Source organism: Arabidopsis lyrata, assembly GCF_000004255.2.
Source record: "Arabidopsis lyrata subsp. lyrata unplaced genomic scaffold ARALYscaffold_7, whole genome shotgun sequence".
Lineage (NCBI taxonomy): Eukaryota > Viridiplantae > Streptophyta > Magnoliopsida > Brassicales > Brassicaceae > Arabidopsis > Arabidopsis lyrata.
This window is the reverse complement of record NW_003302549.1, coordinates 9221312-9236133: the sequence shown is the minus strand read 5'-3', so window position 1 is coordinate 9236133 and position 14822 is coordinate 9221312. Positions and strand designations below refer to the sequence as shown.

The window sequence follows — 14822 nt, the reverse complement described above, 5'->3', positions numbered from 1 at the left end:
GCCAGGTTAAGCGCGTGGTTGTCACTTTCCCTATGATCAGACAAAGCCGTACAAAAGTCAGCTTTGGTCGATTCTTTATTCCTAGCTCAACTAAGGAAGCAAGACGAAACTCTCTCTCTCTCTCTATCTAAGTTCGTCACCGTCACGGAGGTTGTCTTGTCTTATGGAGAATGATCAAATGATATCTCCGACTGATATAATCACCGGCATAGTGTTTATTGACGGTGAATTGGCTATGTTGACTTTGACTGCCGACGGGGAGTTACGGTGGACAGAGTACGGACTCCGGCAACAGTTGTCGATGAAGAAGGATGTTCTTGGTTTTGTTGTCCAAGGTAAGCGGATTAGAGTAAAGGTCGTGGTTGAGAAAGAGGCAGGAATCTGCTGCGGACAATTTGATGGAGATTTCGTGAGGAAAGATTTCGTCTTTGAGCCACTCATCGATCAGAATGGATGGTGCTTTAAGCTTCGTCAATACCTTGATTCTCTCGGTTAGTTGTTGTTTTGAAAAAAAGTAGAAAACTTGTGTATCACTCAAATTGCTAAAATTGGAAAATTTTCAATTAGGTCGGCCAAAGAAATTGCTTGTATTGGTGAACCCGTTTGGCGGGAAGAAATTGGCGAGAGAGATTTTTGTTAAGGAAGTGAAGCCTTTGTTTGAAGATGCTGATGTTCAACTTGAGATTCAAGGTTCTTGATTTCTATTTTTGTTTCTTTCTGGGTTTAAGAACTCTTTCTCTGGGAAATTAACAAGTGGATTACTTATGATTGAGTCTTCAGAAACTAAGTATCAGTTGCATGCAAAGGAGATTGTTAAGTCCATGGATGTATCAAAATATGATGGTATTGTTTGTGTCAGCGGCGATGGTGTCCTTGTTGAGGTAAGTAGGAAGTATTCATTTTCTCTATGTCAATTGTTTTGGATAACTTATTGGAAGTGATGCTGTCTGTCTTTTGTGCTATTCTCAACTGATTCAAACTAAAGATATCTAGAATTTGTGTTAGAGCTTTTTGAAGTATCTGCTGGAGGAAGTAATCTCTTGTTAAATTATATGTTTATTCTTTTGCTTGGGTTTGACTCTGGGGTTAAACATTTATTTTATAATTACTGATTCTTACGATTGGTTCCTAATTTAGTAGGTTCTAAATGGACTACTCGAAAGAGCAGACTGGAGAACTGCCTTAAAATTGCCGATCGGAATGGTCCCTGCAGGTTTGTGTTTCATCCTTAGAACTCCAAGCTGTTTGCAATAGGATTTTGTTTCTGCATCCCTAAACACATATAAGATGTAACTTCTCTCGACTTGCTCTACATTTCATTGTTTATGCGTTTGTTGATCTACATGCTCGAAAATATCGTGCATTGCTTGTAATCAGAGATCTTTGGAGGTTTAATTTGCTTCCTCCCTTTTGTCTTGTGTGTTGTTCCCTGTGAAAGTTTAGATGTGACGGTTTTCGTTTTAGTAACAATGACGAAATTGTAGTTTTATCATACGAATACCTGATTGATATCATGTGCATGAGAAATTAGCAAAATCATTTTACTTTCTCTTTATGAGCAATAAAATTCTTGACGGCAGGAACTGGTAATGGCATGATAAAGTCATTGTTGGACACGGTTGGGCTTCGATGCTGTGCAAATAGTGCTACGATTTCTATTATTCGAGGTTCTGCTCCATGCCATAAAATATTCTATCCTTCATAAAATTTTATTTTTCCTCAGTAATCAGCTCCCTAGCACATTATTTCCGTACTGGCAGGTCATAAACGTTTTGTAGATGTTGCAACTATTTCACAAGGGAATACCAAATTCTTCAGTGTCTTGATGCTTGCTTGGGGTATGCTAGTAAATTCTACTTCTTGGTTCTATGTTCAGAGTCAGAAAGTTATTTGCAATGAAAGTAGTCCATGAGCTTGATGGAACATGCTTTTTGTTGTATTGATTAGTCCAGTTTATTTCAGGTTTAATAGCTGATATAGACATCGAGTCAGAGAAGTTCCGATGGATGGGAAGTGCTCGCATTGACTTCTATGTACGTTTTTAGTTGAAAATTTTGACAATTATTGCATTGCAGTTGTTAAATTGCTGGTGAGACTGTATGATTCTAATCAGATGTTCGCTTATTGAACTTGAGGAATGTTTTTATCTTCTTGTACTTGTAGGCTCTTCAGAGGATAATATGTTTAAGACAATACAATGGACGAATCTTATTTCTACCGGCTCCTGGGTTCGAAAGCTACGGACAGCCAGCCAGTTGCAGTCTATACAAAGAGCCACCTGTTAGCGATAAAGAGCTCGGGTACCAAGGACCTGAAACTAAATTTGAAGATCTAGAATGGAGAGAAATCAAAGGTCCATTTGTTACTGTATGGCTTCACAATGTTCCCTGGGGTGCTGAGAACACTTTGACTGCTCCTGCTGCAAAGGTCAGTTACAACTTTCTAACATTACAAGATAAGATCTTGGATATTCTTTTGTTGTGAACGATCAAGAGGCCTTCATAAGGTTCTTTTACTTGCGAAAAAAACTCTAAAGCTTCTCTTGTATATTTTCTGATGAACAGTTTTCTGATGGCTTTCTGGACTTGATTGTATTGAAAAACTGCCCTAAGCTTGTCCTGCTCTCGCTTATGAGACAGACGAGTAGTGGAACACATGTTGAGTCACCCTATATAACGTATCTAAAGGTTTGTCATCCAAAAACCCATATAGCTGAAATCTTTCATTAGACGGCATTAATGTACCTTGTGATTGACTAAAAAGCATACGCGGTGAATTTACTGTCGAAAAGGTGAAGGCATTTGTACTGGAGCCGGGTGGACTTGTAGACGAACCAGAGAAGGAAGGAATCATAGATTCAGATGGAGAAGTTTTGGCAAGAGGAAAAAGAACATATAATTGTGATCAAAAGGCTTTGATGTCTTACGACAAGCTTCAAGTAACTGTTGATCAAGGTTTAGCCATACTCTTCTCTCCTGAATATTGATAATGTTTTAACAATACACGTGTGATGAAGACATATTCACATCATAATTCATAAACCTTGATTGACTTTTTCTTTTTTAATCTCTTTTTGTAAATGTTATTCCTTTGTGGTTGTGGGTGTAACTTGATTGATACACATGTACAGTACATTACAGGAAATGAGAACCAAACAAATGTTTTGTGTATTTCTTACAATTAATCCTAAGATTCTACAGAAAGATTGTTGTGCGAGTTATTTCTGATTTTATCTTGAGCTTCAAGTGTTAACTTGGTATAAGCCAGAGGAAGCCAGTATTTACATTATTTTTGACATTTTCTTGCAGGATTCCATTGTTTTACTACAAATGAAGAATGCAAAGGTTTGTCTCTGCATATTATTCCAATTTTAGAACTTAGAAAATAAAGCCAGAGAGAGTCTAGCTAGTTCACTTTCTTTGAATTAGTTAATACGATGTCGTATTGAGACTCTTCATTATTTCTCTTCAGCCTACGAGAAATCGACACGTCATTACTACGATTGCCACGTCATCTAATCCACTCGCTAGGCTAGGCGCGTGTCATTTCTACCTGATCGGAAAACTCTTACCAAAGATTAGCTTTCAGGTCAATTTTTAAATCTTAGCTCTCATCAACGACGGAACTCCTCTTCCTCCCTCTTGCCTATGGATCGTCAGCCGGAGAGGGAGAATGATGAACTACCGTCTCCGGTGATAATATCCGACCGAGTTCTGGTAAATGGTGTTGTCACGCCGTTAACTTTGACCGCCGACGGAGAGCTACGATCGACGGAATCTGGACGGCGGAAATCGACGGTGGCGAAAGAAATCCTGAGTTTTGTCGTGGAAGGTAACAAGGTTAGAGTAAAGACTTTGGTGGAGAGACGAGGAGGAATTTGCTGTGGAGGAAGTGGGGGAGATTATGCGAGGAACGATTTCGTTTTCGAGCCTCTCTCTGATGAATCTAGAAAGCTATGGTCCGATAAGCTCCATCAACACCTCGACTCTCTCGGTTAGTTCAATTATCGAAAATTGTGTATATCACCTGAGCTAAAATCGAAATGCATTTCTTAAATCTCGATGCTGAATTGGTGATTCCTTAGGTCGGCCAAAGAAATTGCTTGTGTTTGTGAACCCATTTGGCGGGAAGAAATCAGCGAGAAAGATTTTTCAAGAGGAAGTGAAGCCATTGTTTGAAGATGCTAATATTCAACTTGAGATTCAAGGTTCTTAGTTTCTAATTTTGTTTCTTCTGGGTTCTTCTTCCTGCTGTCAAGAATTCAACTGCGGGAAATTAACAATCGGATTACTTTTGATGTTTTCTTCAGAAACCAAGTATCAGTTGCATGCAAAGGAGATTGTTAGGTCTATGGATGTATCGAAATATGATGGTATTGTTTGTGTAAGCGGCGACGGCATCCTTGTTGAGGTAAGTAAGAAGCTTTTCCTGCTGTGGAAGTATCATTTTCTCTATGTCAATTTTATTGGATATCTTAAAATGGAAGTGATGATGCGTGTCTTTTGTGCTGTTCGCACATGATTCTTACTAAGGCAATTTAGAATTGATGTCTTAGTCTCTTAGACAAAGTAAGAAGAAAAACATATTGCTTTGGGCAGTATCTGTAGAGGAAGCAATCTCTTAATAAATTATATGTTTACTGTTTTCCTTAGGTTTGACTTTGGGATTAGACAATTACTGTATTGGTGGTGATTCTTACAATTGGTTCCTAATTTAGTAGGTTGTAAATGGACTGCTTGAAAGAGCAGACTGGAAAACTGCCTTAAAGTTGCCAATTGGAATGGTCCCTGCAGGTTCGTTCTGCCGTCATACTTCTCTCGTCTTGTGTGTTTCATGTGAAAGTTTAGATGTAAAGGTTATCCTTAAGTAAGATCGAAACAGTTTGCTGTTTATCATACCAAATTGATATCTTGTGTATGAGAAACTTTAGCTAAATTTTTTTACTGTGTTTCTTCATGTGCACTAAAATTTTTAATGGCAGGAAGTGGTAATGGCATGATTAAATCATTGTTGGAACCGGTAGGGCTTCCTTGTAGTGCAACAAGTGCTACGATTTCGATAATTCGAGGTCCTGCTCCATGTCATACGATACTCAATCCTTCAAAAGCATTTTGACTTTCCTAATGAATCAACTCACTGTCACACTAGTTCTGTATTGGCAGGTCGTACACGTTCTCTAGATGTAGCAACTATCTCACAAGGGACTACCAAATTCTTCAGTGTCTTGATGCTTGCTTGGGGTATGCAAGGACTTCTACTTCTTGGTTCTGTATTACTATAGAATTTAGAAACTGATTTCCAAATGCAAGTAGTGGCTGAGCTTGCTGAATTATTCTGTTGGTTGTATTGAGATAAATGCATTTTATTTCAGGTTTAGTGGCTGATATAGACATCGAGTCAGAGAAGTTCAGATGGATGGGTGGTGCTCGCTTTGATATCTATGTATGTTTAGTTGAACATTTAAAAATTTTCTGCAGTGCAAGTTTTAAGTATGCGTTTAGTCTACTCAAATCTATCAATTGAGTTACTAGTGGAGGTTGAACAAAAAAAAGAGATTGTATGATTCTTATTGGATGTTGTTTTATTCAACTAAAGATCTCGTGTTCGTTCTTCTACGGCTTGCATTTGCAGGGTCTTCAGAGGATAATATGTTTAAGACAATACTATGGACGAATTTTATTTGTGCCAGCTCCTGGGTTTGAAAGCTATGGGCAACGAGCCAGTTGCAGTGTAGATAAAGAGTTATCTGGTAGTGATAAGGCACTCGTATACCAAGGACCTGATACTAAACTCGAAGATCTGGATTGGAGAGAAATGAAAGGCCCATTTGTTTCAGTATGGCTTCATAATGTTCCCTGGGGTGCTGAGAACACTTTGGCAGCTCCTGACGCAAAGGTTGGTCAGTTAAACTTTTTCAAACCAGGAAAACACAATTTTTGGCAATTATTTTGCAATGTACAGCAAGAAGCCTTCATATGGTTGTTTACTTGCAATAAAATCTTGAAAGCTTCATATGGTGTGATTAACAGTTTTCTGATGGCTTCCTGGATTTGATTGTCATGAAAGACTGTCCTAAACTTGCCTTGCTATCACTTATGACAAAGTTGAGTGATGGAACACATGTTCAATCACCATATGTATCCTATCTAAAGGTTTGATATCCGAACCCATGAACCCATTTTTCTAGTTGTAATCTTTCATTTGATGGCTTTGATGTTTGTTTTTGAATGAATGTGGTTCTATGATTGACTAAAAAGCTTACGTGGTGACTTTACTGTTGAAAAGGTGAAGGCATTCGTGCTGGAGCCAGGTGCACGCATAGATGAACCAGACAAGGAAGGAATCATTGATTCAGATGGAGAGGTTCTGGCAAGAGGAAGAAAATCATACAAATGCGATCAAAAGGCTTTGATGTCTTATGACAAGCTTCAGATAAGTGTTGATCAAGGTTTAGCCACTCTCTTCTCTCCTGAATAATTCTGATTGATACATGAGATGAGATGAAGTTGTCCTTTGCGGCTATAATTTGATTGATGGACATTATTACAGTACAACAAATTAGAAGCAAGCAAAGAGATGATTTGTGTCTTATATAGTAAAATCCCTAAAGATTGCCATTGAGTGTATTGTTTATTGATTTTTCATTTTTGTATCTTTCAAGTGTAAACTTTGTGTGTTGTTTGTTGTATTGCAGTCTCGAGATAGTAGAATTATCATTTTTTTTGTTTTTGTTTTTAAATAGTAGCAGTTCCAAAGCTTAAAGCTTTGTGGCAAATATAAAATGAAGATTAATTTTGTCAACTAGCAAAGTATGACAAAAAGTTGGAAGAGATTCTATCAAGCAAACAAGTAAAAAAATTGATGCGACATATCATATTTAACAAATGATATAATGTTGTCCATAGGAATTTATTTTGGACCTACCATACTAATGATGACTTGGCGTATACATTGGATATTTACATATTAAAAAGGAATAAATATCATAGAAAAAGTGGAAATAAATAAATGTGATAGGAGAGAGAGTCATAAATAGCTTTCTTTTTCCGTAAATTCCACAGAGAGTATTTGTTTAGCTGAAGAGGCAGGCAAACAAATTACCCAAAACAACAACACTTCACTATTTCTCTTTTCTCTGCTTGCTTTCACCATTTTCTTTTTTCTCTCCTCCATCAATTTTCTCACGGTTTTCTAGGGTTTTAAGCTTTCGTCTTCTTCCATGTCATCCTCTTCGTTTTCTGCTAGATTTTGCTTCAACCACGAATGTTTTGAGTTCAAGCTCGACCATTGCCGTCCTGGTTGGCGTCTCCGTTCTGGCGATTTCGTCGACCTCTGTGATCGTTGCGCGTAAGCAACCTTTCCCTCCTTCCTTTCTTCGCTTTCTTCACTCTCTCTCTCTCTGTTTGTTTTTTTGAGTTGATCATTTCGGTTTTTGGAGTGTGCTTGTCTTCGATTTTGGAAAACGTACTTAGTTTTTTTTCCTTCTTCTTTCTGTAATCTGGGCTTGTGTTAGTAAGATGTGCTAGCTTGTGGTGACAAAATTTGAAACGGTAATTTCAGAGTATAGAGTCCGCATGTGTTGACTACAAGCCGAGAAACTAGGAGCCATTCTTTTCGGAGGTTTATTGGAATTGTTTAACGCTGTTGAATTTAGTGATTGGAATATAGAGTTTTAGCATTTTGATGGATGCTGGGGGACTAATGAGTTTCACCTGAACCTTCATGTAGCATCAATGTTGTGTAACAAGTAGAGAGTCTAGAGGTTCAAAGTCCAAGTGACATGAAAGAGATAGGAGAAGTGAGACTAAGGGACAAAATAATTAAAGCAATAGGAAGCTACATTGCATTCTGATCCACCAGATTGGAGAAATTCGTCCACTAGTGGGTTTTATAGATTTTTATATTCTGCTGCATCAAAGTTAGAAAATATAAAATGATGAGTTTCTTAGGCTTACTTTGTGCTATTTTTGAGGTGTTATAGGGAGCATTTTGTGAAATAATAAATTGGGTAAAGTAATGGTTTCTATGTAAACACAAGGTCACTTTCATGGTATTGCAAAGCCTTTGAGTATCAGGATTTAATTAGGAATCAGAGACTTTAACCAACACAAAGAGTCTGGTTTTCCTTTGTTTGATTTCACTACTCTGCAGACACAATTCTTTTACCTGCTCACTGCATCAATATCATTAATATCGATTTTCCAAATATATAATGATTATATTCTGGTTCAGCTCTGCTTATGAGCAAGGACAGTTTTGTGACGTATTTCACCAAAGGGCTTCCGGATGGAGGTGTTGTGAGTCATGTGGAAAGGTAAAGATATGATTTACTGGTTGAAATTTTATGTCTCCTTGGCATTCCAGATATGAAGGCTCTCACTAATAGCATTTCGTGCAGCAAATTCATTGTGGATGTATTGTTTCTGCATCTGCTTTTACGTTACTGGATGCTGGAGGAATTGAGTGTTTGGCTTGCGCTAGAAAAAAAGTTGCTTTGGTGAGGGACAATTTCACCTTTTATTTCCTATCATAGAATTCAATCCATTTGTTTTCTCAGAGGCATGATGTTACTGTAACAATGTCTCTCAGTCATTATATATCTTAAGCTAGCAAACAAACTTCAACTGTATAATGGTCCTTTTCAAGTTTTAAGATCTATTTTGAGCTGTAGTCTGTGTGCTATAACAGTCTGCATTCATGTGTTTCAGGGATCCAATTTTTCGCCATCACCGTCCTTTCTTTTCCAATCTCCAATTTCTGAGAAATTCAACGACTTGTCGATCAACTGGAGTTCCTCAACTAGGTCAAATCAGATAAGCTACCAGCCTCCTAGTTATTTAGGTCCTTCAGCTCTGCAGTTTGATTCGCGTAATCGTGGAGGTAATAATGAGTTTAGTCAACCTACTTCTAAAGACAGGGCCACTGCATGTCCCATGGGCAAAAAAAGGGGAATGAATGACATGATAGGGAAACTAATGAGTGAAAACTCGAAACATTATAAAGTATCTCCTTTTCCAAATGTCAATGTATATCACCCACTGATCTCAATAAAGGAGGGTCCATGTGGGACACAGCTTGCGTTTCCTGTGCCAATTACAACACCAATTGAGAAAACTGGTCACTCTAGACTAGATGGAAGTAATTTATGGCATACACCTAATTCATCTCCACTAAGTCGCTTACACAATGACTTGAATGGTGGATCAGACTCGCCATTCGAAAGCAAAAGTCGTAATGTGAGGACTCATCTTGATACGCCAGGAAAATATCAGGTGGTTCCACGATATTGGCCCAAGGTTTCATATAAAAACCAAGTTCTGCAGAATCAATCAAAAGAGTATCCTTCTTCTCTTATAGATACTACATTGGAATATAACTTTGTATGTTTATTAGAAGTATATGAATCATGCTTTTCTTTTTCATACTTCAGTGTCCATATTACTCTTGCTTTTTGTTTGTCTTTCTAGATTTTGATGTGAATAAGTCTATACTAGGTTGTAGAATAGGGTGGATATTAGCCTTCCAGATAAATGGTTTTAGAGATAGGTTTTACTTTAGATACTTTGCCGCTCAGGTTCATGACAAGTAAAATTAACAAAACATAGGCTACTTTTAAGTTACCAGAACCTTAACGATGTGCAAGATCTGAATCCGTTCTCACTCCTCTCTTTGAGAAGATGCTGAGTGCAAGTGATACTGGAATAGTTGGGCGAGTGGTGCTGCCAAAGAAATGTGCAGAGGTAACGAACTGTTTGCTTATGAAATTACAGATACTTGTTTTCTTATTTAAATGGTTATTCATGTGAAAAGAATTTGGGTTGTGGCTGTCTTCTGCTTATAGCAATACTTCACTGCTTTTGTATCTTGAATCTAGTAGTCATAATATCTGAAAACTTTGCAGTCGTCTCATATTATAGATAAGATGCCAAATGAACAAGGCATTTGCTATGTAACAGGCTTTCTTGCCCCAACTTTCCCACACCCAAGGTGTGCCTCTCACAGTACAGGACCCAATGGGTAAAGAGTGGACATTTCAGTTTCGCTTTTGGCCCAGCAGGAATAGCAGAATATATGTTCTAGAGGGAGTAACTCCATGCATACAGAGCCTGCAGTTGCAGGCTGGTGATACAGGTATATCGTTTGTGATGTATTAATTTGGTTTACCATGTAGCTAATGCTTAAATATGTTTTATGTAGTAGCATTTACTGTTCACAATTCCATCTGTTTAATGCGGAAGCAACTCTTTTTCTCTTTTTCTCTCACTCAATTACCATTTTTTATTGATATCTTTTATGAAGCGCATTAACACTTCTTCTGAGTTAATAAATTTTCTAGAGCTTATGCCTGGGAAGTGGGAACTGATTTCCATTTTCTTGTTAGTCATATTCAGTCGATTAGATCCAGAAAGGAAGTTAATTTTGGGATTCAGAAAGGCTTCGGTTACTCGATCATCTGATCAGGTTACTTTCTAACTTAACTAGATAGCTTTTGTTTGTAAATACTTCTGGTTCACTATAGTTACAATCTCAACTAACGGCTAGTTTTAAGAAGCTTTCCTGAATGTCAGCTGCACTTTAGAATATAATCAACGCACAATTAGGAGTAACACGATGAAGTATAATGAGTGAATACGCATTGTTTACTTCTCTATACTTTGTTAAATTTGTGTTAAGTGATTAAATATGTTGGACAAAATTCTATAGTATGCAGTTCGAATATGTTTTTTTTTTTATATCATAATTTGTTCTGTCTTGCATTTGCGTTAGTTCTCTAAGTGCTGGGAAGTCATGTTTATTCCGGCATGGAAATCGGTTACAAAATATGCTAACTAAATAAAATCAAACTGACACCTTTTCTTGACTAATATGTTAATCTCTTCTCCATTTCCATTAGCAGGCTGAAACGGCTGATATGCATTCACCGTCTAAAGTTAAGAAGTCTGCTTATATAACTAAAGAATCTCCAGGAGTAGAATGTTCCTCCGGTAAGAAGAAAAGCAGCATGATGATTACAAGAAGTAAACGTCAAAAAGTTGAAAAGGGAGACCACAACTTGCTGAAGCTAACATGGGAAGAAGCTCAAGGATTTCTCCTGCCTCCTCCCAACCTCACTCCATCCAGAGTTGTGATAGAGGATTATGAGTTTGAGGAGTATGAGGTACATTCATATGTTTTTGCTTTACTAATTTGCATATGTGGTCTATGCCGCTTAAGAATCTTATTTATCTTATCGTTTCTTTATGATTTGGCTGTAGTTTCTTCTGGAATACAAAGATTATTTCATGATATTCAAAATAACCTGTTGTTTATATATTCACCGGTTTTTTTGTCCTGTAGGATTTTGAAATTAAGTGGTGCGCTCATGCTACAGTATCATGAAATTGTTAGTCTCAAGCTTATAAAAATTTGTGTGCTTAATTGGCTGAGACTGCTCTTACCTAAAACAGTTGATACCATTGATGTGCCGTGTTATTATGTTTGTTATCATCATCAGTTTTTTTTTTTTGTTGTGTTTTCCAAATCCTGTTTTACTTGTTTTGGAACATATCAATTCACTGAGTTATCTCTTTTTAATGCTTCTTGTGTCAAAATAGGATGCTCCAATCATCGGGAAGCCTACTGATGCTGCAGGGTAAACCACACATCTTTGCTTTATTGGCTTTTTCCTTTTTGCTTTTAGGTGTTTGAATTGGTGAATCTTATCTTAGATGATGTTGGTAGAACCAAATTAGGGTACTAGTACTATTCATGGTCCGAAAGTGTGTTGCCAAGTGTTTGAAAAGCTCATTGAGTTTCTTCTGCTTATTGCTGTTTTCTTTTGAATTTTGTCTAGTTTCAGATCAACATGCACAGAAGTTGAAGGACTGTTGATATCACCCACAACCACAAAGCACCCACGACATAGAAATGGCTGCACTTGCATCGTTTGCATACAATCCCCAAGTGGGATAGGTCCTAAACACGACCGACGCTGTTCTTGTGCGGTCTGCGAAACTAAAAAACGCCGTAGGCGTTCTCTGTTGCTACGGAGGGAAAAGATGCAGATGGAGAAAGAAGACAATGCGCACAAGGAGCTCGAGCAACTGAACTCTGATAATGGACTTCACCAATCTGCTAACAACAGTGAGAATCATGAGCGTCATGATTCGCCTGAGCGTCATGCTTCGCCTTTGAAAAGTCAATTAGATTTGAACTTCAAACCAGAGAAAGACGAAGAATCTCTGCCTGGTTCTAACAAAACTACCGAGAACAAGACTTTCCATCATAATGACACAGTGAATTCTAGCTTCAAGTCACCAAGCTCATCAAGTGCTCATAGCCAAAATAACAAGGAAGATGAAGGAAAACTCAGGAAAAACACAGAAGTTGCAGACACCACTACAAGCTCCATGTAGATTTTGCAGACTCCTATAGCTGCAAGGTGAATAGATTATGATGGGAAAAACCAGAAAGTTTTTGGTAAATTACCTTTTTAACCCCACAGGCTTTGCGCATTTTGTAGATAAATGGGCAGTTAAATATCCTTACTGATGAAATGCTCATTACTTTTCTGACTCGCAGTCGCAGCTAATGAAAATGGGCAATTTAATCTCTCAACGTTTTTTGTCTACAAAAGCAGAATTACAGTTGTTTTGAAAAAAATCACTTGCAAAAAATGAGAAATGTTGTTAAAACCATTGGGTCTGTATGACTGTATCTGCGCAAATTGTCATAAAACCAAATGTTTGTTCTGAAGCCACCAATTTAACAACATAAAGCCAAGAATCACCAAAATAAAGTTAGATTCTCATACACATTTCATGAAAAAACAATTTTCTGGATTGGCATGATCTTTTACACAACAAAAGGAAAAGCTTGTTCTGCCTACTACGAACATTCATCCCCAAAATGTATGTAGCAAATTGTCTTGAAACAAAAATCATTGTCCTAAAAGCCATCACTATAACTACATAAAGCCAAGTCAAACAAAATAAACCGAACACACATCGTTCTCTAGTGGCACATCGGTCAATTACCAGCGTTAGGCAAAGCAGCCATGAACGAGTTATAGGATGACTCAAGGTCAAAGTGAAGTTGCCTTGCTTGCTGCTCAGTGAGCTCATCTGAAGCTCCCATCTTTGACAGCCTCAGAAGCCATTCCTTCATCTTAATCTTTCCCTCGAAATCCGGTGGCAAAATACTTAGTTTGTTAAGAGAAGCCGAGAGATCAGACAACAACGGATACACCTGATCAACAGCAACCATGTTGAGTTTCAGAGAATCCATGGAAGTGATAAAGTTCTGAACACACTCAGCAACAACAGAAGCAGAGCTTGATGTAGAAGCAGAAGCAGCAGCTCGATGCTCCACAGTAGCAGGAACACCAGAAGTCACAAGGCGATAAACTGCAGCTGAGCAATCCATTTTGTACGTCTCTGCAAATCTTTCAATGTTTGGGACCATATCCTTGAGCGATGCAGATAATGTCTTGAAGTGGACAATGAGTTTCTGGCACTCGGTTTCGTATTCAGATGGAGAGATCAGATCACGGATATAAGCCTTCTCGAGCTTCTCAGTAGCTTTGATGATAGCATAAAGCTCTGCGAAATTCTCATACATTTCTCTCTCACGCTTATCATTCCATAACTTGACCTCCATCTTTCAGAAACTGAGAGCTAGCTAATAATAACTTGATGAGCTTTCAGTATAAAGGGAACTATGGAGAAGAGAATGGGACACGCGCAATGACGAAAACAAAAAGCAAAAAGCTTCCTCGCTGATAACAAAATCAATAATACCAAGTTAAACAAAATCACAGTAAGAAGTGATTAACAACTAACCAAAAGAAAAAGAGAGAAATGCAGGTAAAAAGGATATAGGATCCAGATTCAAGAAGTTGATTACTCTACAAAGCATCATAAAATCTTATAAATAGAAATCTTTAGGGAAAACGGTGAAGCTTGAGAGAGGAACCAGAAGACATTGATGAACAAAACCCAGAGAGAAGATGATATGCAAATTGCAATCATGATCATAATCACCAAAGCAAGAAATGGAGAAAACCCAATGAATATTTACCCTAAATCATTGAAACCCAACACTCAAAATCCTAAATTTCTTCATCTACCGAAGGAAAAACCATAACTTATGAAGTGAGAGAAACTCACAAGGAAGCAAGTTGGGAGATTTCGATGGTGGAGCTACTTCTCCGGATTAGAGGAGAAAGATATGGAGATTGGAGAGAGAGAGAGAGAAGAGAGATTGGAGATTGCGTGTGCTCACACGACACCTCTTTATGATGATGATGAATTGATGACGAAAGCTTTCACGCGGTATGAACAAAACAACACGGAGGCAAGGCAACGAACTCTGTCTGGATCAACAACAAATCAATCACCATCGATACTCGCGCAATTAATATTAAATATAAACTTGATTGATTTCGAAAGAAGAAAACTCGATTAAACCCTAAATCGAACAAAAATCTGAGCAAAGAAACAAAAGCTGACCTGTGGAGTTGACAATCGGGTTATCAGAGAGAATCGCTCGAGCAGAGAGCCACCAATTAATTCAGAGACTTTTGTTTAGTCCTTTCACACGCCTTTTCCCGTATTTTACGTGCGACTTTTTTACCCTCCTCTTTCTCCTCCCTTACCTTTTAATAAATACCATGGGTTCAAATGGTTGCGACGGTTAGGACGGATAATTCTGTTTACCGTTCGGACCGTTTTTTTTATTTACTATCATAAATTATAATCCGTAGTGCGGAATAAAAAATATAGAACAAGTCTACGACAGATTAACTACGGATCGTTTTTACATATAAATAAATTTGATATGCG

The 14822-nt window shown here is 37.8% G+C and overlaps 4 protein-coding genes across 9 annotated transcripts; 3 read left to right on the top strand and 1 right to left on the bottom strand.

Moving 5' to 3' along the window:
* The first annotated feature begins 77 nt into the window (after positions 1-77).
* Positions 78-3559, top strand: LOC9305955 (sphingosine kinase 2). Its single transcript, XM_021017778.1, has 12 exons — positions 78-491; positions 568-690; positions 781-881; positions 1141-1213; positions 1581-1667; positions 1761-1838; positions 1963-2033; positions 2164-2427; positions 2565-2687; positions 2792-2954; positions 3309-3344; positions 3472-3559. Exons 1-12 carry the CDS (start codon positions 164-166, stop codon positions 3516-3518), a joined length of 1494 nt encoding a protein of 497 aa, XP_020873437.1. The 5' UTR covers positions 78-163; the 3' UTR covers positions 3519-3559.
* Positions 3560-3623: 64 nt separating this feature from the next.
* On the top strand, positions 3624-6727 carry LOC110226362 (sphingosine kinase 1). Of its 2 annotated transcripts, XM_021017790.1 has the most exons (10): positions 3624-3993; positions 4085-4207; positions 4310-4410; positions 4721-4793; positions 4982-5068; positions 5163-5240; positions 5372-5442; positions 5632-5895; positions 6030-6152; positions 6286-6727. In XM_021017790.1, the coding sequence occupies exons 1-10, from the start codon at positions 3648-3650 to the stop codon at positions 6475-6477; spliced, it is 1458 nt and encodes a 485-aa protein (XP_020873449.1). In that variant the 5' UTR covers positions 3624-3647; the 3' UTR covers positions 6478-6727. The 2 variants fall into 2 exon arrangements, with proteins under 2 accessions (XP_020873449.1, XP_020873450.1); XM_021017791.1 differs by lacking the exons at positions 3624-3993; positions 4085-4207 and having other exon boundaries at positions 4316-4410; positions 4718-4793.
* A 132-nt stretch (positions 6728-6859) lies between these two features.
* On the top strand, positions 6860-12597 carry LOC9303913 (B3 domain-containing transcription factor VAL3). 3 transcript variants are annotated; one of them, XM_021017667.1, is made up of 10 exons: positions 6860-7347; positions 8233-8314; positions 8399-8497; positions 8709-9337; positions 9644-9740; positions 9957-10131; positions 10382-10461; positions 10898-11158; positions 11595-11632; positions 11834-12597. In XM_021017667.1, exons 1-10 carry the CDS (start codon positions 7220-7222, stop codon positions 12393-12395), a joined length of 2151 nt encoding a protein of 716 aa, XP_020873326.1. In that variant the 5' UTR covers positions 6860-7219; the 3' UTR covers positions 12396-12597. The 3 variants fall into 3 exon arrangements, with proteins under 3 accessions (XP_020873326.1, XP_020873328.1, XP_020873325.1); XM_021017669.1 differs by having other exon boundaries at positions 10895-11158; positions 11840-12597; XM_021017666.1 differs by having other exon boundaries at positions 10895-11158.
* A 146-nt stretch (positions 12598-12743) lies between these two features.
* On the bottom strand, positions 12744-14613 carry LOC9303912 (vacuolar protein sorting-associated protein 28 homolog 1). Of its 3 annotated transcripts, none has more exons than XM_021018087.1 (3): positions 14490-14613; positions 14148-14353; positions 12744-13756 (listed from the first exon to the last, which is right to left on the bottom strand). In XM_021018087.1, the coding sequence occupies exon 3, from the start codon at positions 13636-13638 to the stop codon at positions 13009-13011; it is 630 nt and encodes a 209-aa protein (XP_020873746.1). In that variant the 5' UTR covers positions 13639-13756; positions 14148-14353; positions 14490-14613; the 3' UTR covers positions 12744-13008. The 3 variants fall into 3 exon arrangements, with proteins under 3 accessions (XP_020873746.1, XP_020873748.1, XP_020873749.1); XM_021018089.1 differs by having other exon boundaries at positions 14148-14349; XM_021018090.1 differs by lacking the exons at positions 14148-14353; positions 14490-14613 and adding an exon at positions 14059-14136.
* Between the last annotated feature and the right edge of the window lie 209 nt (positions 14614-14822).

What these genes read in the sequence shown, in the direction of transcription:
- LOC9305955 (XM_021017778.1), top strand. Translation starts at nt 164, where the DNA reads ATGGAGAATGATCAAATGATATCTCCGACTGATATAATCACCGGCATA. An exon ending in TACGATTTCTATTATTCGAG is followed by an intron (nt 1,668 to 1,760) that starts GTTCTGCTCCAT and finishes CCGTACTGGCAG; the next exon opens with GTCATAAACGTTTTGTAGAT. An exon ending in GTGCTCGCATTGACTTCTAT is followed by an intron (nt 2,034 to 2,163) that starts GTACGTTTTTAG and finishes TTGTACTTGTAG; the next exon opens with GCTCTTCAGAGGATAATATG.
- LOC110226362 (XM_021017790.1), top strand. Translation starts at nt 3,648, where the DNA reads ATGGATCGTCAGCCGGAGAGGGAGAATGATGAACTACCGTCTCCGGTG. An exon ending in AATTGGAATGGTCCCTGCAG is followed by an intron (nt 4,794 to 4,981) that starts GTTCGTTCTGCC and finishes TTTTAATGGCAG; the next exon opens with GAAGTGGTAATGGCATGATT. An exon ending in GTGCTCGCTTTGATATCTAT is followed by an intron (nt 5,443 to 5,631) that starts GTATGTTTAGTT and finishes TTGCATTTGCAG; the next exon opens with GGTCTTCAGAGGATAATATG.
- LOC9303913 (XM_021017666.1), top strand. Translation starts at nt 7,220, where the DNA reads ATGTCATCCTCTTCGTTTTCTGCTAGATTTTGCTTCAACCACGAATGT. An exon ending in CTAGAAAAAAAGTTGCTTTG is followed by an intron (nt 8,498 to 8,708) that starts GTGAGGGACAAT and finishes CATGTGTTTCAG; the next exon opens with GGATCCAATTTTTCGCCATC. An exon ending in TTACTCGATCATCTGATCAG is followed by an intron (nt 10,462 to 10,894) that starts GTTACTTTCTAA and finishes CATTTCCATTAG; the next exon opens with CAGGCTGAAACGGCTGATAT.
- LOC9303912 (XM_021018087.1), bottom strand. Translation starts at nt 13,638, where the DNA reads ATGGAGGTCAAGTTATGGAATGATAAGCGTGAGAGAGAAATGTATGAG.